Source organism: Equus asinus, chromosome 2, assembly GCF_041296235.1.
Source record: "Equus asinus isolate D_3611 breed Donkey chromosome 2, EquAss-T2T_v2, whole genome shotgun sequence".
Classification (NCBI taxonomy): domain Eukaryota; kingdom Metazoa; phylum Chordata; class Mammalia; order Perissodactyla; family Equidae; genus Equus; species Equus asinus.
Window position 1 is genome coordinate 87330083 of NC_091791.1, and position 24588 is coordinate 87354670.

At 38.8% G+C, this 24588-nt stretch overlaps 2 protein-coding genes across 7 annotated transcripts in view; one reads left to right on the forward strand and one right to left on the reverse strand.

The window, feature by feature from the left end:
* Positions 1 to 7036, reverse strand: part of LOC106824267 (mitochondrial import inner membrane translocase subunit Tim23) — a 34778-nt gene extending 27742 nt beyond the window's left edge. The window contains exons 1-2 of the mRNA XM_014830468.3: positions 6741 to 7036; positions 4368 to 4426 (exon numbers count right to left, since the gene is read on the reverse strand). Of these exons, the coding sequence (XP_014685954.1) occupies positions 4368 to 4426; positions 6741 to 6846 (165 nt within the window). The 5' untranslated portion in view covers positions 6847 to 7036. The remainder of the gene's footprint in view (positions 1 to 4367; positions 4427 to 6740) is intronic.
* The window catches only part of PARG (poly(ADP-ribose) glycohydrolase), a 113213-nt gene continuing 95654 nt past the window's right edge, over positions 7030 to 24588 (forward strand). Inside the window, exons 1-7 of one of the 6 annotated variants that reach the window (XM_070493061.1) lie at positions 7047 to 7541; positions 13267 to 13333; positions 13696 to 13831; positions 13966 to 14952; positions 16369 to 16552; positions 20970 to 21092; positions 21220 to 21303. In XM_070493061.1, coding sequence (XP_070349162.1) covers positions 13824 to 13831; positions 13966 to 14952; positions 16369 to 16552; positions 20970 to 21092; positions 21220 to 21303 — 1386 coding nt within the window. In that variant the 5' untranslated portion in view covers positions 7047 to 7541; positions 13267 to 13333; positions 13696 to 13823. Of the gene's footprint in view, positions 7542 to 13266; positions 13334 to 13695; positions 13832 to 13965; positions 14953 to 16368; positions 16553 to 20969; positions 21093 to 21219; positions 21304 to 24588 lie in introns of all 6 variants that reach the window. The other 5 variants (XM_070493066.1, XM_070493057.1, XM_014830465.3 and 2 more) reach the window with 5 other exon arrangements.

The following is a 24588-nucleotide window of genomic DNA, read 5'->3' on the forward strand; positions in this document are numbered from 1 at the left end:
TAACAGACCATCAAAATGCATTAAGCAAAAGTGACAGAATTAAAGGGAGAAAGAGAAAGTTCTACAACATTTGGAGACTTCAATACTTCACTCTCAATAATGGACAGTAACCATTATAACCAGACAGAAGATAATAATGAAATAGAAGATTTAAACAATAATAAATCAACTAGATCTAACATGACATACACAAAACACCCTACCCAATAACAACAACATACATATTCTTCTCAAGTGCATGTGGGTCACTTTCCAGGATAGACCATTTGACAGGCCACATATTAAGTCTCAATAGATTTTAAAAGATACTATACAAAGTATCTTCTCCAACCACAACAGGATGAGTTAGAAATCAATAAAAGAAGTAAAATTGGAAAATTCACAAATTTTTAGAAATCAAAAAAGACCTTAAACAACCAACACATCAAAGAAGAAATCACAAAGAAAATGAGAAAATACTTAAGAGATGAGTAAAAAAGAAAACACAACATACCAAAACTTAGGAGACTCAGTGAAAGTGGTGCTATGGGGGAAATTTATAGCTATAAATGCTTACATTAAAACACAAGAAAGATCTCAGATCAACAGCCTAACTCTACAACATAACGAACTTGAAAAAGAAGAAACTAAATTCAAACCTAGCAGAACAAAGAACATAATAAATACTAGCGCAGAGATAATTGAAATAGAGAACAGAAAAACAATAGAGAAAAAAATATCAATGAAACCAAAAGTTGGTTCTTTGAAAAGATAAAAAAAAAAAATGAAAAATCTTTAGCTAGATGGACTAAGAAAAAAAGAGAGAAGACTCTACTAAAATCAGAAATGAAGATGAGGACACTACTACCAAATCAACAGAATTAAAAAAGGTAAGAAAGTACAGTCACGTGCTGCATAATGACGTTTCGGTGAATGATGGACTGCATATACAACAGTGGTCCCATAAGATTAGTACCATTTGCATAGGTGTGTGATAGGCTAAATTATCCAGGTTTAAGTACACTCTATGATGTCTGCAGGACGAAAGTGCCCAATGATGCATTTCTCAGAACATATCATCACTGTTCAGTGATACATGACTGTACTATGAACAACTGTATGCCAACAAATTGGATGACCTTAATGAAACGTACAAATTCCTTGAAATATGAAACTCACCAAGAAATAGAAAATCCAAACAGACCTATAACTAGTAAGGAGACTGAATCAGTAATAAAAAAAATCTCACAACAAAGAAAAGCCCTGGACCTGATGGTTTCACTGGTGAATTTTACCAAACACTTCAAGAAGAACTGACACCAACCCTTCTCACTATTTTCAAAATACTGAAGTGGAGGGAATACCTGGAACACTTCATAACTCTTCGCATAACGCCAGCATTACCCTGATACCAAAGCCACACAAAGACACTAAGAAATCTACAGATCAATATCCCTTATCAAAACTGATGCAAAATCTTCAACAAAATACTAGGAAACTCAATTCAGCTGCATATTAAAAGGATTATATCCCATAAGCAAGCAGGACTTATTCCTGGAATGCAGGATGGTCTGATATACAAAAACCAATCAATGTAATACATTACTCTAACAGAATGAAGGAAAAAAACACATCATCACCTCAATTGATACAGAAAAAGCATCTGACAACATCCAACACACTTTCATGATAAAAACACTCAACAAACCAGGAATAGAAGGAAACTACTTCAACATAATAAAAGCCCTATATGAAAAAAGCCATAGCAAACACCATAGTCAGAGGTGAAAGATGGAAAGCTTTCCCTCTAAGATCAGGAAAAGGCAAGGATGCTCCCCCTCCCCTGCTTTTTTTCTTTTGGTGAGGAAGATTGTCCCTGAGCTAACATCTGTTGCCAATCTTCCTCTTTTTCCTTGAGGAAGATTGTCCCTGAGCTAACATCTGTGCCAATCTTCCTCTATTTTTTGGTATTGGGATGCCACCACAGCATGGCTCAACGAGTGGTATGTAGGTCTGTGCCGAGGATCTGAAACCATGAACCCTGGGCTGTTGAAGTGGAGCACACAAACTTAACCACTATACCACCAGGCCAGCCCCAAGGATGCCCATTTTTACCACTTCTATTCAATGTAATACTAGATGTTTTAGCCAGAGCAATTAGGCAAGAAGAAGAAATAAAAGACATCCAAATTGGAAAAGAAGTAGTAATTCTTTCTTTGTAGATGATATCTTACATATAGAAAATCCTAAAGACTGCACAAAAATACCTGTTAAAACTAATAAACAAATTCAGCAAAGTAGCAGGATACAAAGTCAATACAAAAAAACCAGATGCATTTCTACATACTGACGATGAACAATCTGAAAAGGAAATGATGAAAACAGCTTCATTTACAACAGGATCAAAACGAATAAAATACTTAGGAATTAGTTCAACCAAGGCGGCAAAAGTCTTCTACAATAAAAACTACAAAACTTGCCAAGAGAATTGAAGACATAAACAAATGGAAACATACCTCATGTTCATGGGTTGGAAGACTTAATATTGTTAAGATGTCAATACTACCCAAGGCAATCTACATATTCAATGCAATCCCTATCAAAATACCAATGACGTTTTTGCAGAAATAGAAAAACCCATCTTAAAATTCATATGGAATCTCAACACACCGCAAGTTGCCAAAACAACCTTGGAAAAGAACAATGCTGGACGACCCACATTGCTTGATTTCAAAACTTAGTACAAAGCCACAGTAGTCAAAATATTGTGGTACTGGCATAAAGGCCGACATACACCAATGAAATAGAATAGAGAGCCCAGAAATAAAATCTCACATAAATCGTCAAATGATTTTCAACAAGAATGCCAAAACCATTTCATGGGGGAAAAGATAAGTCTTTTCAACAAACGGTGCTGTGAAAACTGGATATTCACATGAAAAAGAGGGAATTTAAACCCTTACCTAATACTATACACAAAAATGAACTCAAAATGGATCAAAGACCTAAATATAAAACCTATTAACTATAAAACTCTTAGAAGAAAACATAGGAGAAAAGCCTCATGACAGTGGACATGGCAATGATTTCTTGGATATGACACCAAAGGCACAGGTAACAAAAGAAAAAATAGAAAAATTGGCCTTCATTAAAATTAAAATTTTTGTGCATGAAAAGACAGTATCAACAAAGCAAAAAGGCAAAGCACAGAATGGGAGAATAACATTTATCCAATAGGGGGTTAATATTCAGAATATACACAGAACTCCTAAAACTCAACAACAATAAAAATGACCTGATTCAAAAATGGACAGGCCTTGAATAGACATTTCTCCAAAAGATAGACAAATGGCCAATAAGCACATTAAAAGATGTTCAATGTCACTAATCATTAGGGAAATGCAAATCAAAATTCCAATGAATCACCGTCTCACATCCATTAGAATAGCTATTATCACAAAAACCCAGAAAATAACAAGTGTTGATGAGGATGTGGAGAAACTGGAACTCTTGTGCACTGGTAGTGGGAATGTAAAATGGTACAGCTGCTGTGGAAAACAGTATGGCAGTTCCTCAGATAATTAAAAACAAAATTACCATATGATCTAGCAATTCTACTCCTGGATATATAACCAAAAGAATCGAAAGGGGGGTCTGGAAGAGGTATTTGTACACCAATGTTCACTATTCACAGTAGCTAAAACATGGAAGCAATCAAGCGTCCATGGACAGATGAATGGATAAGCAAAATGGAATATTATTCAATGAAATACTATCCAGCCTTAAAAAGGAAAGGAATTCTGACACACGCTACAATATAGGTGAACCTTGAGGATATTATGCTAAATGAAATAAGCCAATCACAAAAAGATAAATCTGTATGATTCCACTTATTTAAGGTACATAAGAGTGTTCAAAATTCAGAGCCAGAAAGCAGAAGGGTGATTGCCAGGGGCTGGGGGGAAGGCAGAAGGAGGAGTTACTGGTTAACGGGTAGTCAGTTTTACCAGATGAAAGCAATATGGAGACGGAGGGTGGTGACGGCTGTACATTATGAATGTATTTAATACCATTGAACTGTACACTTAAAAAAAGGGTAAGATGGTAAATTTTATGTTAGTGTATTTTGCCACAACTTTAAACAATGGAAAAAACAAAAAACAAACTCCAAAACCCTTAAAAGGGAATTAATCAACTAGTGTCAGGGAGAGATACAAGCCAAATCCCCAGGGTTTGCAAGAAAAAAGGGGGAATGGTGATAAGAGATTTGGTGCCTCCAGAAGTACATATCATAGATCAAGTCAGCATAAGTACTTGCATTATTTTTTTAAACAGTGAGATAAAGCACCAAACTAGTAAAACCATAAAAGGACTAGTCTTAATCTTACCTGCACAAGATATCGTGGATCCACATTTAAATAAGGAGACAGAGGGTTCATACCAGTTACTAGAGAGAAAACAAAGCATCATGTTGCAACAAAATTTTACAAAGTTATTTCATGTAGCTTAATTCTGCTCTTGATTGTTTCACATGCTTCGCAGTTTTGATTTACAGGCTCACTGAATGTGAAATTTTCTCACTTTTCTACGCTTATCCTCCGTCTGGCAGTTTTGGGGCTGTCCCCTTCTGGGGCCCTCCTCAGGCTCTCACGCCAAAAAGATATTGGCAGTAATATGGATCAAATAATCAAAGTAGCAGGAAGCACAGCCCAATAATTTCCCTCTATTTTGTTACCAGAATGTGTGACAACTATACAAATTGCAAAATAAGACGGACAAGAGACCAACCAATTCCACGGGAAAAACAATGTTTGGGTTACGCGTTGTGTATAAATATTTTAAGGCAGTTCCCTTAGATTTTAGTGTTGACAGTTGCTGACAGAATTAACTTACCGTGGCAGGACAAAGAATTTTTGGGTCATCACCATAGGGATGGGGGTCAGGGCAAAAGAAAATGGAAACGTTCAGAGGGCCAGACTTTGAATTCCACTAAGTCTGAAGATAGAAAAATCTACCAAAATGATCAATTTTCTCACATGTTAAACGTAATCTTTCGATTCTTCTGCATCTCAGTTGTTTGCTCACAAATTTATTCATCACCCGTGACTGGTCTTTTCAGCAACTGAAAGTCCTATTAGTTCTACATTCAACATCTATCTTGAACTGTGTTACTTATCACCGTTTTTATTGCTACCATCCTAGTCCAACCATTAAATATACCTAGACTACAGTAACAATCTTCTACCTAACTGGACTCCTGACTTGCTCTAGTCCGTTCAATTCAGTTTCTTCTAAAAATTCACTTTCCACATGGCAACTAGCGATCTTTTAAGAAAGGAAGATCAGCCTTAATAGCTTCCATTTACACTTGTAATCAAATCCGAACTCCTTACCACAGCTTACAAAACACTAAATTAGCTGCCATTCCTTGCCCCTCCGATCTCTATCTCCTACCTCTCTGACTCCCTTCTAACTCTGTAGACACACTGACCTAACAGCTGTTCATCAAATGCGCCAAGTTTGTTTTTTCTCAGGGCATTTGTACTAGCCATTTTCCCTGATACATCTGCCTTCCCCCAGGCATTTGTATGTTGTTTAGGTCACAGCTCAAATGTCAACATCCCTGAATAGTGTTCCCTGATCTGTTCTAAAATGGTTACCTGTTCCCATCATCATCTTACGATTATGTTTTATTGCCTTCACACAGGCATCACTAACTGAAATGTTTTTGCTTCACTTCAATAGGATGTAAACTCCACGAAAGCAGCAGTCATCTTTTTAAATTTAACTGCTGTAGTCCTGCACCGAGAAGGTGCTGGCCCACTGTGGGTGCTCAAATGGTGTTCACCCCTCAGTCTCTCAACTTATCTTTAAATCTTAATCAAATAACGTAACAATGCTTTGTCATATTACCGCAATGTCCTTTGTGCTCCATAACTCAGAGCTAAGACTTATTATTATTATACACAAACTGTGTTCTACATTGTTTTGACACAGGTGACAGTAGGAACTTATAAGGGCTTTTTTATTCTTGAGCATAAAAGACCTAGAAAAACAGTACAAGGATTCTCAGAAAGCTATTTTACAAAGCGGTCTTCCATCAACTTCCTACTATCTTTAAGTCCAAGTCCTAGTCATCCAGTTTAATACTCTCAGTTATAAAGTCCCAAAGATCTGGACTACCCATTCACAGGACGGAGGGAGGGCACAGGCAGGGTATTAAGGCTTCTGCACCGTCGATCTCGCATATTTCCTTTCTTAAAAGTCTTACCTGACTTCTTTCTTTATGCCTATCAATGACCTTTAAAGCTCAGCTCACTTCCCAGCTCCTCCAGCTGTCCCAACTCTATTTCTTTCTCGCCTACATGCATTATTATTGAGAGTTTTACCCTGACGGCTACTTTGTGGTTTAAAATATGATTTTGTGCTGAAAAGTCACCTCCGGGCTCTCTCCTCTTAACCTAGGGCCAAGCACACAGCCCAACATACAGGAATGTGTGAAACGAAAGACAAGGCACGAGGCTGGGATAAAAAAGGAAGAAAAGAGGCAACATCTCCTGAGTTCTGCTCAATCACAGAGCTTCTCGAGGATCCACAGCTCCAAAAACTCGTTCGGTCTTAACGGAGTGGACGCGCAGACACACTAACCCCACCACCCGCAATGAAGCTCGGGACGCCAGTAAAAAACCCAGGGTACGCCGCAAGCCCGGCGGGTCGCCAGAACCAGGCAGAAATGTTCGCAAGCTAGGCCCGAGACTTACGCGGGACGCCGGCCAAATCCGCGTGCGAGTAGCCTGCTCCGCCGGCTCCGAAAAAGCCGGCCAACCCCCCTGTGGTCTTGTTGCCGCTTCCCCCGCCGCCCTCCATGGTGTCGCAGCAAGCCGCTCGTCTGCTTCTCACCGCCGCCTCAGGCTGGGGTCGTCGGCTCGGCCGTAGCTCCTCGCCTACAGCGGGGAGACCCCCGTTACCACCACCTTCCCCACACGCTGACCTTCTGGGCGCCGGCGCCCGCTAAGCCTCACACTTCCGCTTTGCGACAGTGTACGCCCCGGAAGTCGGAAGCGCCTGACGGCAGCCTTCCGGTGGTGGGAAAGTGAAGGAAGCCGGGATCAAAGCGGCGCGTCTTGAGGCAGGTGGGGTGCCAGTAGAAGAGGGAAGGCAGGCGACTGGACAGGGCCTGGCTCGGGAGGCCGGCGGAGTGGCAACTGCAGAAGCAGGCAACGGCAGAGAGGGGATGGTGCCGCGAGGCGCCGAGAAGAAGGCGCAGTCCGTCCCTCTCAGGGTTAGTGAATGAGGCTCTCCGCTCGGGCCGGCCCGGGGACTGTGCGCTGCGGGTCCCAGCATGAGTGCGGGCCCCGGCTGTGAGCCCTGCACCAAGCGACCCCGCTGGGTCACCTCTGCAACTTCTCCGCCGGCCGCCTTGGACGCCCGGAGCTTCCCCGGCAGGCAGAGGCGCGTCCTCGATCCCAAGGACGCTCCCGTGCAGTTCAGGGCCCCGCCGTCCTCGTCAGGCTGCGTCCCGGGGCGGGCGGGACCGCACAGAGGCAGCGCCACCTCGCTTGGTACGTGGGGAAATAAAGATCTTTGTCATTCGCCTCGGCGCAAACCTCTTCTTGATCTCTGTCTAAGGACCAGGGACTTCAGTCACCCCATTATGGTCTTGTGTGTTCCACTCTGAGGTCCCCTTGCTGAGCCACGAAGGATACTAGTGGGGAAATGGACCATATTTTTCCCGTTGCCATTGATGGTGTGAGAAGCCGTGAGTAGTGACTCATAGGGCTGGAAATGGCAACAACAGACTCCACCTGTTTGCTTTCCTCGGGTTTGACTGAGAAATTGCTTTAGTCGTTAAGGAGGTCTGATTGTTTATGTGAAGCTTCAGGCTCTGGTTGGAAAGAAAGCTACAAAGAAAGTCACAACTTCCCTCAATTCAGGTTTTAGGTCCCCGAGTGCAGGGCTGTTAGTCTCAGCTGGAATTGTACTTGTCTCTCGTGTACAGTGTTGCACAAGGGTAACTTGGCCTCTGTCTTCAGACTGTAAACTCTAACAGGAGAGAGACAGTTACAGAAGTCAACATAATAATGAGTAATGCATGTTCGGATAGATGAGGGACAGATCTTTATGGTAGGAGTCAGGAGTACCTAATCCAGCCTGTGGGATTGGAGATAATCTCCCAGAAGACAAGATGCTTATTCTGAGGACTGAAGAATGATGAGTGAGTTAGAAGAAGAGGAAGTAAGGAAGTGTTCCTGGAGTGCAGCTGATGCATACTATCAACAGGGAAGAGTAGTGGGAGGGGGCTGCAGAGAGGTAGGCAAAGATAGATTATACTGGGACATGGGCAGTGCTGAGGGTTTCAGAGTTTAAGGGCAATGAGAAACTATTAAAGGGTTTTCAGTGGGGGAGTATCTTGATCATATATAAATATATATATATATATATATATTTTTTTTTTTAAGGTCGCTGTGGCTGGTAACGTGGAAAATAAAGAAAGGATTGAAAGGGAGCAGAGGTGCAGGCCCAAGACAAGGAGTTAGTCTAGGAGATAATGATGGTTTATACTTGGTTGCAGGCAGAAGAGAAGGGAGAAGTGGATTCATTTAGGAGAGAATGGGATACATGGGTTTATACCCCATGAGAAATATATCTGTGCTGGAAATAAAGATTTGGAAGTTCTTGGCAGGAACATGATAAGTGATGCTATAGGAGTAGATTGGATCATATAAAGCATGTAGAGAAAATAAAGGTGACCTAGGACAGCAACTTTAGGAACACCAGCATTTAAGAGTAAACTGAAGAGAAGCAGCCAGAGAAGTAGGAGGAAAGCCTGGCTTTCTTTGTGTCATGCAGGCAAGAGAGCATTTCAAAAAGGATGCTTTGGTCAATAGTATAAGAGGTTGGGCAGAGGTCAGCGGTCCTCTGGTGAATGGTGTACACTTAGTTCTCTCAGGACATAGACAATGGGGAGCAGATCTGAACTAAGTGTTAAAGGATGAGCAGCCTTTGCTATATAAATCAAGGAGAGAAAGAATTATATAGGCAGAAGGAATGGCACGTGCAAAAGGTGGTAGGACTGGACCACAGAATGACAGGAGTCTCAGATGAGGCTGGGAAGAGGGGCAAGAGCTTATGGACAAACTTGAGTGCCGTTTCAAGGAGTTTAGATTTTATTCTGTGGCTAATGGGGAATGACTAAAAGGCTTTTAAGAAGGGGGATATCATTTAGTTAATATTTTAGAAAAGATGGCTTAGGCAGTGGCCTTTGTACTTTTCTGACTACAACCCACAGTATAAATTTCACCTGTTATATAGTGTAAGAAATACGTGTAACCTGGTAAATATGCCATGTTTAAAGCAAACAAATGTTTCATGAAATAACACTTATGTTTACTATTACTACGTATAATGCATTCTTATGTTCTCTGTATTAATTTCATTAAAAAATGTTGGTCATTTGTAAAAGACTGGGTTAGAGAAAGTCAAGGCCAGAGACAAGGGGACCAGTTGCAGGAAAACAAATGCAGTTGCCAATTAGTGATGTACCTGTTCTTTTAACGTTGGTGCCATTTTGAAGATGGAGAGGAAGGGATGGGTTTAAAATTTAGAGTGTAATTTCAGAGGACTTGGTGAAGGAGAGGGGAGGGGAGAGGGAACTGAGGGTGACCTCCAAATACTGAATCTGACTTCTGTGCAGGCTAATTTGTGGTCTTGTTAACTTAATTTGCATATAAAGGAGAAGTTAGTTGCAGGTGGTGGGACAGTCAGTCCTCACTGGTTGGATCTTGTGTTTCTGCAGAAAGAGTTTCTACAGAAGAGGAACCAAATTAATACTTGGCTCTACTTTACATGTGTAAATGTTTTCTGTATACATACCTGGCACAGGACACCAGTTAACAAAATATTCAAAGTCTAAGTTTGTTCCAAAAGCTGTTGTTTCAAATTTTGGATTTCTTTTAGGAACTTGTATTTAAAATTTTTCTATATAGTTATCCTAGGAGAAGTAAGTGAGATAGGGAAATGGATATTTATTCAGTATCTCTAAATTTTGTGTTATTTATCTTCCTGGGCATATTTCTTATTTTGATTGAAATCCGCAAATTTGCATTTAGGCAGAACTCAGCACGCTGTTCACATTCTGATGGGAAATGGTTTATCAAGTTGCGTTGCTATGGGAGCGCCCCTTTTCTGCCTCTAGAATTTCTCTCCGCACTCCAGGGATGATCCAAGTGAAGGTCAGTGGTGGGTGGGTGGGGTGACAGGAGCTGGCTTGACCCCCATTCCCCTTATCATTCTTTCAGCCTCAGTGCTGTCCAAAGCATCTTCAGACCTCTTTCCTCATCTCAGAACTCTCCCACTGTCCATTGCTCTTTGGTCTCACCACACCCTCCCTTCCCATACCTTATCTTTCTGCTGCTGGAGGAAAGAGACTTTCTGTGGACGTAAGGTGTTCCTTTGAAATCAGGTGAATTTTACTGCATTTTGTGCCTTTTACTTCTATCTATAGCACCAAATTGAATGATTTGCTCGTTGAAATATGCTGGTTACTGAGTGATGTCAACTGATGAGATTGTGTGTAAATGGTGTAAAGTCAGAATAAATTTGGAGAATACTGATCTCAGTGAAAAAAGAGATTGAGTGGGGGCTGGCCCCGTGGCCAAGTGGTTAAGTTCGCGCGCTCCGCTGCAGGCGGCCCAGTGTTTCGTTGGTTTGAATCCTGGGCGCGGACATGGCACTGCTCATCAAACCACGCTGAGGCGGCGTCCCACATGCCACAGCTAGAAGAACCCACAACGAAGAATACACAACTATGTACCGGGGGGGCTTTGGGGAGAAAAAGGAAAAAATAAAATCTTTAAAAAAAAAAAAACAAAGAAAGCTTTGGAAGCCAGAAGTAGTGGTTTTGGAAAGAGAATTAGGCAGTCTTTTCTCTGGGACCCTAAGAAGGACTGAGGAATGTTTTATTAGCAGGAAATATTGGTTCCTCACCTCTTGCTTCTCCTCCTTCATCCTGTTCTCAGGCTTCAGGAGTTATAGTAGGAAGCCTGAAGCTAGAGTGAGAACATGTTTTCAGTGTCAGAGCTGCAGGAGAGAGCCCTCTCCTTCTGTCAGCTGCACTGGAACACTCTTCATAGGTTTTTATGACATGATGTTATATGCAGTCTTTTGGCCCCACAGACTTGTCATCATAGTACTATGCTTCATGTGTATTATAGGAACCTAGCCATTGCATATCATTGAATCCTTACATTTATAGAAAAGGGTGTTTTAACTTCTACTTTGACTCCAAAGATGCTCATTGTTTGTAATTTGAGGGTTTTCTATACTGCTGTGTTTGACATAATGAAATTAAATAGAGAAGATGCAATTATAGAAAAAGCCTCAGAATCAAGTGGTTCATCCTCTTACTCCTTTCTGACTGAAACTAATTTTTTCTCTGAAGCCTAATTTGCTGTAGAAGTACTCACTTAATAAAATCACTAAAATAGTGGTATTTAACAAGAAATATCAAATACACATATAATTAACGTTTTGTGATAGAAGCTATTTTAAAATGCTAATCAAAGATTTTTACCAGTTGGAATGTTAGTATTTGTGGAATGTATAAATTATATGGCACTCAAATACGGTGATAAACTGTTGATTTTCATATATTTGGGACAGTCTCTGTTTTGCTCATGTTATAGTGTTTGAGGGGACATAGGTAAGTAAGAGTGAGTCTGTGACTTACGGTTCCTAGATTCTTATGTTGCGATATAGACAGTAGTTGAGAATGTTCAAGATTGTATGTTTTCTTGTAGTAAAATATTATATATGTTTAATCCATATGCAGTACATTAAATTTTGAAAGCATGTTATTTCTAATGCTTGTGTAAATTGTGGCTTCCATTTATTTGTGTTGAATCTCCCTCTACTAAGCCATCAATTCTACTTTTGCTACTGTCCACTGGTCATTTCTGTCCATTATTTCTTTGGCATCTAAATTTAGTGTGTTCAGAATTGACTTAATCATATTTTTTCCCTAAATCCAATTATCTTATATTCCACGTTTCTGTTAAATGTTGTCACCATCTTTCAAGTCTCCTTTAGTTTAGTTTAGTGTCACCTTTAATTTCTGTCATTATGAAGTCTGTGATGACTCTCACTTCTCAACTTTTATTCTCTATTCGTGCAAGGACTAGTTTTGGTCCTTGGCCAATAATTCTCCAACCCAGTTGATCATCAAAATCACTGTTTGAAAAAAAAACCACCTTCCAGCTCCCCTCATGCCCCATCATCACGCATATAGAGTCTGATTCAGTAGGTCTGGGCATGGACCTGGGATCCATTTGTTACCATCCTCCTGAGGCTTGAAATGGTTTGGGAACCACTGACCTAGAGTGATAGCTTCTTCACTGGTTTCTACCTATAGGCTCTTCCTTCTTGCCCCTTCAGATTTGCCCTCTGGGTTATGTATCTTGCATGACTGGGAGGCTCCTAGATTTGAATTCTGGAATTACAGCTCTGAGTGTGACTTTTGACACTTTTTTGTACCTCTTTTTGTGGGTCATTCAGGATCTCTATGATATAGTCCTAGCAGACTTTTCAACCATATTTTCTGTTGCTTTCTTTTTAAGTTCTTTATTTTCCCCTGCCACTGGTGCCTTTGCTTCTGATTTTCCCTTCATATGACCACATGTTTGTTCTTCAAGGCACAATTCAAGCACTGCTTATCACATTATCCCACTTAACTCAGTTCCCTAAAGTTGTCTTTTCCTCAGAAATACCTTAATTCCTTATCAGGATCTCCTTTAATACTAAATATAATTAAGAACTGACACTTACTGAGCATATGCTGGATATGTACCCTAAATACTTTGCATGGGTAATTATTTTATTTCATTTAAACTTCACAGTAATCCCGGGAGAGATACTATTAATTTGCATTTTTACAGATAAATAATCTGAGACATAGAGAAATGACCCCTCAGAAAGTCACATAAGAATCCAGTGGGAGAGTCAGGATTTGAATCCAGGTGGTCTGATTCCAGAGCCTATGCTCTTATCCTTTAGGCCATACTAACTCTTTTAGGGGCTGGTCACTTTCTACTCTATGCCAAATGTATTTATCTTTATGTTCCTGTATTATCTCCCATTGCTTGAGTGTGGAAGGAGTGATTAATCTTTGTTTCACACACAGAACCTGGCACAGTGCCTTACGTATATATATGCTGCTGTAGGTATTTTCTCTTTGAAGGCATGTGTGCATATATGTTAATGTTTTTGTTTCTTTGGTTTTTGTTTTTACAGTTTTCAAACAAAAGACTATTACCAGTTGGATGGACACTAAAGGAATCAAGACAGCTGAATCAGAAAGGTACAGAAATATGCCTATATAGGAAAATGAACTATGATATGTGAATGTTTTATCTTCCTTCTTGCTATTTTCTCTTCTTCTTTCTTTCCCATTTTTCTTTATTTACATTTTACATTTATTCATTCTCTCTATTTATAAATAACAAGTTTTTAAAGTATTCCATGTACCAGGGACTGTCCTGTATACTTGAGATACAGAGTTGAACGAGGAATAGTCTCTGTCTTTAAGATATTTGCAGTGTAGTGATGGCGACAGATGCAAAAACACATGATTATTACATAGTGTGATACATGCAACAGTAAAGGTGTAAAATAAGGTACAGTGGCAGTTAGCTTATAGAACAATCAGCTTTACCTTTGCAGGAAAGACCACACAAGAAGTGAGTGAAATTTAACACTTCACTTTGGCAATTGTTTGCCAGCCACACAGTTGCGGAAAGAGCATTATGGGCATACGTGCAAAGACATGAAGACATGCAAGAGTGTGCTGTATGCTCAGGTAATCACAAGTAGCTTAATTATTGCTGTGACATTGTGGGAGCGTGGTTGGGTAAGTGATTTTTTTGTATCATAAGTTCTTTCTATTGTGTCGTAACTTCTGTTGTATCATTAGTTCTTTCTCTTCTCTTGTAGTTTGCATGGTAAAGAGAACAACAATACGAGAGTAGAATCCATGATGAGTTCTGTACAAAAAGATAACTTTTATCAACATAACATGGAAAAATTAGAAAATGTTTCTCAGCTAAGTCTGGATAAATCACCAGTTGAAAAAAGTACACAGTATTTGAACCAACATCAGACTGCAGCCAAGTGTAAGTGGCAAAATGAAGGGAAGCACACAGAGCGGCTTTTGGAAAGTGAACCTGCAACAGTAACTCTGGTACCAGAGCAGTTCAGTAATGCTAATGTTGACCAGTCACCCCAAAATGATGATCACAGTGACACAGATAGTGAGGAAAGTAGAGATAATCAACAATTTTTGACACCTGTAAAGCTTGCAAATGCAAAGCAGACTGCAGAACATGAACAGGACAGAGAAACCAGAAGTCACCAGAAGTGCAGCAAGTCTTGCCATCCTGTGGAAGACTGTGCAGGTTGTCAGCAGGAAGAGATAGACGTGGTGCCAGAGAGTCCCTTGTCAGACGTTGGCTCTGAGGATGTTGGTACGGAACTGAAAAATGCCGACAAATTGAGTAGACAAGCGAGTAGCCTAGGAAATTCTCCTCCATTTGAGAAAGAAAGTGAACCCGAGTCACCAATGGATGTAGATAATTCCAAAAATAGTTGTCAGGATTCAGAAGCAGATGAAGAGACAAGTCCAGGTTTTGATGAACAAGAAGATAGCAGTTCCTCCCAAACAGCAAATAAATCTTCAGGGTCCCAAGCAAGAGAAACGGACACTGAGCCAAGGAAACGGTCCTCTGCTAAGGGAGGTGAAATTCGATTGCATTTCCAGTTTGAAGGAGGAGAGAGTCGCACTGGAATGAATGATTTAAATGCCAAACTACCTGGAAATACTTCTAGCCTGAATGTAGAATGCAGAAATTCCAAACAACATGGAAAAAAGGATTCTAAAATCACAGATCATTTCATGAGACTGCCCAAAGCAGAGGACAAAAGGTATTTTTTATTTCCATTGGGAGTATCTCCAATAGAATAATATGTTTTATAATTTTGTAAGGGGGGGTTTAGCAAAGTTATGATTTATGCTGAAGCAGAGAAGTAGTTGTCTTTCTTGTTAACTATTTATGCTAAATTTAACCCTAGACTCAAGTTCTAAAAAGGCCAGAAACAGAATACAAGAAATAAATAAATACTGTTAATCAGAGTTTTAGTTTCATGAGCTTCCTTCTGAAATTTATAGGAATTATCAGAACATAAAATTATTAGGGGCTGGCCCAGTACCGTAGTGGTTAAGATTGCATACTCCGCTTCAGTGGTCTGGGGTTTGCCAGTTCAGATCCTGGGTGCAGACCTTTGTACCGCTTATCAAGCCATGCTGTGGCAGGAGCCCCACATATAAAGTAGGGGAAAGATGGGCATGGATGTTAGCTCAGGGCCAATCTTCCTCAGCAAAAAGAGGAGAATTGGCAGTGGATGTTAGCTCAGAGCTAATCCCGCCCCCCCCCCCCCCAAAGTATTAGATTGATAGTAGCTATTGTTTATTTAACCGTTTTCCTAGGCCATTGTTTACTGCATTTTCTCTAAAGCTCTGACGGGCAGGCAGGTAGTATTGTACTCACTTCACAAAAGAGAAAACTGAGATTTGGGTTAGAGAAGTCTCTGAAATTATATAACTTGTGGGTGGTAATGCTGGGATTTAAATACCAGCCTGTGATTACAAAAAAAATGTAAAAAATTACATTTTTGCAGTTAACCCATATGGAATCTTAAAGCCCATTCTCCATAATTTCTGTGATCTTATCTACCAAGCATGCCATAGTAAGTGCACTTCTTTGAAAATCGCTGTCTAGAATCCTGAGAAATAGCTGATACTATGAACCATGACTCTTTGGCAGTGTCCATATTCTTTCATGGTCCCTTTTTTAAGAAGGTGGTTTATGTGTATTTGGACGTTCCTTCCGCTGACTATTGAAAATAAGCATAAGCTTTTTTTTTTTTAAATGCTTTTTTTGGTGAGGAAGATTGGCCCTGAGCTAATGTCTGTTGCCAATCTTCCTCTTTTTTTCTTTTTCCTCCCCAAAGCCCCAGTACATAGTTATATATCCTAGATGTAGGTCATTCTGGCTCTTCCATGTGGGATGGTACCACACCATGGCCTAATGAGTGGTGCTAGGTCCATGCCCAGGATCTGAACTGGTGAACCCTGGGCCACTGAAGCGGAGCGTGCGAATTTAACCACAGCTCCTATAAGCTTTATAAGTGTTTTTGTTTTTTGTTTTGTAAATACCAAGAAGGGAGAGCAAGCTTGGCACATTTTAAACAGTGACATTCTGGGTAAGTCTTGTACTTGTGTATCCAAGTGAATTTAAACAGTAAGTGGTTTGTGACTGAGTACGTTTGTTTTAACCTTAGAAAAGAACAATGTGAAATCAGACATCAAAGAACAGAAAGGAAGATCCCTAAATACATTCCGCCTCACCTTTCTCCAGATAAGAAATGGCTTGGAACTCCTATTGAGGAGATGAGAAGAATGCCTAGGTGTGGGAGCCGCCTGCCTCCCTTGAGACCATCTGCCAATCACACAGTAACTATTCGGGTAGGTATTATCTCTTAGGCATAAAGAGTGAAGATGCTAAGTCTTGATTTATTATGATACTTACTCAAGTGAAAAATAGACCAAGGCGTAGAAAGTGCTTCTTTTTTTTCCATTTATAAAGTACTGAGAAATCCATAGAATGGAGAAGTATAATGATAGCTTACTTAATACAGTACTTAACAGATCCATAAGATGAATTATTGTCAGCTGAGGAGGAAATGCAATTCTTATGTATTTTTAAGAAAATTCATTGGATTCTTTTTTTTAATATTCAGTTGACAATATTTATTGAGCCCCTACTATGTGTTGGGTTCTGGGTTAGTCCCTAAATTTCACAGTTGCATATGGTGTAGTATCCTCAAACCATTCTCCAGTTTTACCCTCTTTTCTGAGCTTTAGATTCTTCCAGACATCTCCATCACTGTTCCCCAGGTATCTCAAACTCTACATGTCCAAAACCAACCTTATTTTTTTTATTGTGGTAAAATATACATAATATAAAATTACCATTTTAACTCTTTTTAAATAGTTTTCAACGTTTCAAACGTTTCAGTGGCATTAAGAACATTCACAACATTGTGCAACTGTCACCACTGTCCATTTCCAGAAATTTTTCATCATCCCATGCAGAAACTCTGTACTTACTAAACAGTAACTTCTCATTCCTTACTAGCCCCTGATGAACTCTTTTATTCTTTCTGTGGATTCTTTTTTCTTAAAAACAACTTTATTGAGGTATATAAAATTCACCCATTTTAAGTGCTCAATTCAGTGATATTTAGTTAATTTACTGAGTTAGGCAACCATCATCATAATCCAATTTTAGAAGATTCCCACTCATTGGGTAATTTTAAATAGTCATCTCATTTATTAGTCTCTGTATTAGATTTCACAGGGACTACTTAAAAAAACTCCCTTTTATTGTACAACTTAGTCGAGATGTGATTAAATACTTTGAAGTACAGAATTCTTTAGCATGGTTAGAGGTGGAAGTGACACTGAGCAGAGTGGTGGCGTTTGAGCTGAGCTCTAAAAATGAGCGGAAATTTCTGAGGTGGAGTTAGTAAGGCAAGAGAATTCCAGACAGATACATAACCTTTGTAAGAAAAGGCTGTGTAGTTGAAAATTATTTGTTTGAGAAATGGAAAGTTGGTTTGCTAGAGCTTAGAATTAGGATGGGGAGTGGTGGAAGAGAAGACTTGAAAAGTGGATTGGGTCCATATCGTAGAGGGCTTCAGGTGCCAGGCACTGGACTGGAGTCCACAGGTATTGCAAATTACTAAAATGCCTGTGCAGACAACAGTTGTGCTGTAGCAAGATTAATCAAACAGCTGTCTGTAAGGAAAATTGAAGTGAGGATCACTGGAAACAGGAAAGGGTAGTGTAAGAGCTCAGATAAGAGATGAAAAGTAAGGAGACGGTTAATTGTCAAATGGCACTGCGTGGGAGTGGGTCAGGGGTTCTTTTGAAATTTGACTCAGGTTTCTTTTCCAAATTATATTTTTAACTATGAACAACCTGTAATAAAAGAACTAACAAACACACTTTAGTTTGAAAATGCTTAATACCATATTTTAACCAGCAGATTTGACCAAGAGAACTCATTTTTGTGCAGACCATAGAGTCAGAGTTCTCTTGTCACTGCTGTTTAACTGAAGAGTTTCCTTAAACGTTAAAATGACAGTTAAAAAGAGTTAGCATTTGCAAGTATTTAGGTTTGTGAGTAGGGTTTTCTTAATACTGTGTAAGAGATATAAACATAAATAGTAGGTTGATATAAGCTGTAGCTGTCATCTCTAACTCCCAATTTCAAATTTTATATTTCTTAAGACAGTCTCATTGTCATTTATTGGTGTTAGAATAAGTAAAAGTTATTGTAAAAATTATATTTATAAAAGTCTTTATTTGATTTCAATATAATGATTACATGTCAAATTTTTTAGGGGAAGAAAGAGTTCTGCTATTTAAAAAAGGTTGAAAAATTACTGAGCTAGAGTAATAATTGTGGAAATAAAAAAGAGAAAATAGATGGTTGCATTGTTTTGAGGTCAAATTGATAGGACATGGTGAATTCTTAAATATGGGTGATAAGGGATAAGGAAGCATTGAGAATGCATTTAAAATTAGGAAAAGGTTAGATGACTGAGAAGATGTTAATGGTGAAGATTTGGAGAAAAATTGATTGGGGAGATCAGTGATATTTTTACTTTTCCACCTTCCTCTCTCCCACTGCCCACAAAGAAAACCCAAAGCATCCTATACCATTGTTATTTAATCTCAGTAATAACTGTTAGATACCCAATGACCCATTTTAAGAATCTTTTTAAAATCTTTATTTTATTATAAAAGTAATGCAGGGTATTGTAAAAAAAAAAAAAAAAAAAAAAGCAACTATATGTGAAAGTATATAACTCAGAAAACCCAAGTCTCTCTTAGTCCTATTCCCAGAGTTTAACAGTTTGGTGTATTTTCTTCTAGATTCTTTTTCCTGATTATGGTAATATGATATATGTGTAACTAATAGTTATTAAATAAACAGTCCTTAGTTACATTTGTAAGATGGCAGATATTAGTAGTTACAGAATTTGAAGTAATAAAATAAAGCTGATATTTAGCATTAGAAATGTAAGGCAATCTGAAATTGGATGGACATAACACTCAGTGCTTGATTATCTGTAAACACACAGATGAACACACACAAACATACACACAAACACACTTATACGCATACATGCAAACATAGATGCACACACTTTCAGACACATAGTAAACATCTTCTCATGTACGATTCCCCTATGTGTGAAGCTGGACTGGTACCTGTTTTGTCACTTCAGATGACATGGAACATTACAGAATCACCTGTGGGGCTTCCATTGGGAGGTGAAAATACTTTTGGCATAATTGATGATTCAGCCACTTTTGACTCTTGACCATTCTTTCCTCCTCGGAATATTCTCATCCTTTGGCTTCCATGATACTGTATAATCCTAGTTTTCTTTCCACCTTCTTAGCAGCTTCTTAGGTTTCTGTAGCTCTTCTCTATATGGCCATTAAATGTTGGAGTTTCTCAAGGCTTTTTCATAGGTCTTCTTTTCTTTTCCCTCTCTCTCTGAGTGGTCTCATCCACAGTTAGGGTTTTAATGGTCACTACAGATGGCCTATAAATTTATTTCTCTTGAGTTCCGGACTTTTTATGAAGCTGCCTATTTGACAGGCTTCCTTCTCATAAGCTGTTCCCTTTTTGAGGAACAATTTTCCTTTCCTCTTTTCCTATCTAACTTCTTTTTATCCTTTGGACTTTGGCTCAATTACCACTTCCTCGAGGAACTCTTCTCTAAGCTCACCAGATAAGTTAAAATTGTCTGAAATAGATGCTCATAACACCACGAACCTCTCATTCATAGCATATTACGGTTGAAATTTTGTATTTATTTATGTGATTATTTGATTATCTGCAGTGAAGTACTGATCAGTGCTACAACATGGATGAACCTTGAAAACATTATGCTGAATGAAAGAGGCCAGACACAAAAGGCCATGTATTATATGATTCCGTTTATGTGAAATGTCTGAAATAAGCAAAATAGAAAACTTTTGTGTTTTAAGATATCTCCTTCCTCAAATATTTATTTAATGCTTATTATAAGTAGCATATGTGTATATATACATGTGTATATTTGCATATTCATACATATACACGTATATGTATAAAAACACACATGCCAGGCTCTGTCATACATATTCAGAATACAAAGTTAATATGGTTATTGTTCTCAAGAAGTTTAGAGTCTAGTGGGAGAAGGGAACAAAGTATGCTCTAGAATGATAATGATCTAATAAAATAAGATGGAATAAGCTGCCTTTTAAAAAGTTTCTGAAGACGTCTTAGAGGCAACAAAAATTGATCTAAGCATTGAAGGTCAGAATAGATATTTAACCAGATTGTGTTTGGGTTAGAGAGGATGTTAAAAACTGGGAACATCATTTGAAATCAGAGGATAGGCAGAGGGGAGCCATTATAGGATTAGAAGCCTGAGAATACTTTAGAAAGATAATGTTATTTCCAAGTGGGGATAAGGGTTCTATGGGGTATGAATGTGTCTGGGATCAGTTGATATTACGGAGAGGGATAGAAAAGGCCCTTGGCAGAAATTCAGGCAAAGAGTAAGAGGACCAGGGACCCAGGTGGGATGGAGATAGAATGCCCAGGACATGGAGACTTGGAGACTGATTAAATAGAGACGAGGAGTGGGAGCAGCTGAAGACTTCTGAGGTCTGAGTTTTCAAGAAGACTTTCTTGCCTAGGAGCTGGTCTGTATTTTATATCATCTGCTTTGGCTGCCTTCTTTGGATTATTTTGTAAAAGATACACCTAGTTTTTATGCGCCTACAGTTTTCTTGTTTACCTCTATTTCAGGTAGATCTTTTGCGAGCAGGAGAAGTTCCTAAACCTTTTCCAACACATTTTAAAGATTTGTGGGACAACAAACATGTGAAGATGCCTTGTTCAGAACAAAATTTGTACCCTGTGGAAGATGAGGTGAGAACAAAACTGATGTTCTTTTAGTCTCTGAAAGGTACTTTAGTGCACGCTCGTTTGATTTATGATTCTGTGATGCAAAAGAACTTCGAGTAGTTTCCCCATTTGTTTTTCCTTTTCCTTAAAGAATGGTGAGCGAACTGCGGGGAGCCGGTGGGAGCTCATTCAGACGGCACTTCTCAACAAATTCCCACGACCCCAAAACCTGAAGGTATGTTCTTTTTGCTGCTGTTGCCTCTTACGTGTCTTAGAGATGGGACCAGTGTCTCCTCCCTCAAAGACATTTTTTGATCTTTAATAGACTCAGGTAACAACATTATTTATATGCAATAGTGCTTGCTTGCTGAGGAAGTCTCTTTAGAGACATTCTTGGTTTCCACTCCATCACTAGCAAATGAGTAGAAGCATTGAGAGTTGTAAATGACTTGCCTGGAGCCACACAGAGTAATTTGGAGAACCAGGAATAAGACCTCTGTTTCTTGATTCCCCATCCAATTTCCTTCAGTCCAAGTTTCTCTTTTATTTTTGTTTTAGAATTATGTTTCTGAAATGCCTTTAAAAGTAAATCAAGAAAGAATTATGACTTGAACAATATTTGCCCAAAGGGAAGCTGAGTTTCCTAATGATTAAAGTATACATTAAGTATTCTGTTTTTTATTGCTCTTAATATAGCTTCTAGCAGTTTAATAATTTATTAATCATACTTTGGCAATAATTTAGTTTTTGATGTTTTTAATATTTCACTTAAGACTAAGGGCAACCATTAGATTGTTTTTCTAATATCTGAAATATGAGTGAGTATATGTTTAGTTTTGGAACTGTGGCCATATAAGCTTTTAAAATTTTTATAACTATAAACACTAACAGATGTTTCTATACTTCTGTGAAAATGGGTTTCATTTTCTTTGAGACTGAATTTGCTGTGTACGGTTTCTCAGGTTTTATACTGTTTTTCCATTTATACTTACAGGTTATCCTTAAACTTTCTGTACCTTTTTTGTAGCTCCTTGTTTTTTTTTCTTAACACGAAAGACATTGATATGTTGTACCATAATGTATTTTGAAAATTTCAATCCTTAGGGATAGTGTTTCTCAATCTTGTACTCCTTTTAAATGAAAGAAATTCTCAAGGTCTGCCAGAGTTTACTTATTTTTATTAGTATAATGTTAATTACATATGTACAAACGTAAAACTAAATACATACTCTTTATACTTACAGTGTACAGCTCTATCAGTTTGATTTTTTTCCATTTTAAGTGTTAGGAACCATCATTGGAGTTGTGCTCATTATCACGGTGAAAACAATTTGTAGTCACCATTCCCTTTTTGCACAGAAGTTTTTTAATCACTGATCTGAACCCCTGAATAGTATGCTGAGGAACTTTAAAAAATACTCTATAAAGAAAAAATTCTTCATTTTGTCTTTACTACTTTTCTTACTAATCATAGACTGTTGGTAGATACAAAGATGGGATCTGTATACAAAACATCGGCTTTCAAATAAATATGACAGTGACCACTTTGGGCTAAGTTCTTTAGAATTTGACATTCCTGTGCTGCAGTGTATCTTAGGATGGCTCAATCTTTACATCATTTTTATCTCTTTAAAGTACCAGCCTTCCTTTCTACAGTGTATTGTCTTTTGGCCCATGTATCCCAAAACCACAATTATAAACTGACAAACACAGAAGCAGGCCACCCGAAAATACTATCCAGACTCCATTTGAGAAACCCTGTCTTAGGGCCTTTATGGCCTTATAAATAGGATTATTAAGAATTTTCATATTTTTTATTTAAGTGTAAGTACAGAATAATCATACTGTTCTAAATTACATAGTCTGCTCACCTCTTTAGCAGTTCCTTACTGTGCCGTGATTACTTTAGGAAGGGGTAATTGCTTTAATCTGAATTTCCCTTTCTTGTTCATTTTATGGTAGATTCAACAGAGCAGAGTAATCCATCGAGATTTTCTTCTATCTGCTTATGGTAATTGTTTCCTTTGCTGAAAGAACACTATGAGAGGGAGGGGGAAACATTCAGTCCCTCTTACTGAATATAATCATCTTTTCTGCTGTTTTTATGCCATTTGATGTTGACTTAGGAGGGATTCGACATGTTAAGTTTAAAAAAGGAGGGTGCTGGCCCGGTGGTGTAGTGGTTAAGTTCACATGCTCTTCTTTGGTTGCCAGGGATTCGTGGGTTTGGTTCCCCGGTGCAGACCTGCACACGGCTCATCAGGCCATGCTGTGGTGGTGTCCCGCATACAAAGTGGAGGAAGATTGACACAGATGTTAGCCCAGGGCCAGTCTTCCTCACCAAAAAAAAAAAGATAAAATTTAAAAAAGGACCAGTATCGGGGCCAGCCCGGTGACCAAGTGGTTAAGTCCACAAGCTCCGCTTCAGCGGCTCAGGGTTTTGCCGGTTCGGATCCAGGGTGTGGACATGACACTGCTCATCAGGCCATGCTGAGGTGGTGTCCCACATGCCACAACTAGAAGGACCCACAACTAAAAAAATATACAGCTATGTCCTGGGGGGCTTTGGGAGAAGAAGGAAAAATAAAATCTTTGAAGAAAAAGGAACAGTGTCCTCAAAAGTTGAATTACACAGTGATGTTTCTCTAAATGGTGTGCCTGATAATTTGCAAAGAATGGATTTCTTTGTGCTTTAACTAATTGTGTTAATTATGAGCTAGGAAAACCTCATTTAGTCGTTGATAGCTAAGAATACAGAATAGTATCCAGTTTTCCTGATGTTAGAGACCTCGTGTTAGACTACTTTTGAGACTTGAAGACTGATGGAAAAGTAAATACTAGTTAGGAGTTAATGCTAATTATAAAACCCCATTAAAGAATTAGAGTGTAAATGCTATTTAAAATCTTTTTCCTTACTAGCTTTGATGAATGCTTTAAATATGAGGAAATGCATCCTTTTAAAGTATGCAGTTTGATGAGGTTTGCATGTACCTGAGAAGCCCCTACTACAGTCCAGACGCAGAACGTTCCTGTTACCCTCCACGATTCTTCTTACCCCTTTGTGTTCACTTCCTCTTGCTGCACTGGCCCCAGACAGCTCGTGATCCGCTTTTTTCACTATAGGTTAGCTTACGTTTTACGTGAATGGAGTCACATAGTGTGTATGCAGTGTGTCTGGCTTCTTTCACTCAGAGTGAGGATCGTTGAGCTTCATCCATGTTGTTGAATGTGTCAGCGGTTTGTTGCAGTATATGCCTTGTTTGTTCACTCACTTGTTGATAGACACTGTGATTTAATACTTTCTGTGAGGTTCTGAAATCAGGTACCAGTCATTAGAGAAAAATTCTTAAAATCTTTTCTTTTTTAATGGAAATTTTTATGTTATGGCTGTGAGAAAAAAATAAAAGCTTTTGTTGCCATGTTATTTTATGGTTGGTGCTTTTTCTTTTCCTTTTTGAAGAAACTTGGTTATCCACAACTCCAAGTAAATAATATGGATTTTGTTGGCTCAATTTTTAAC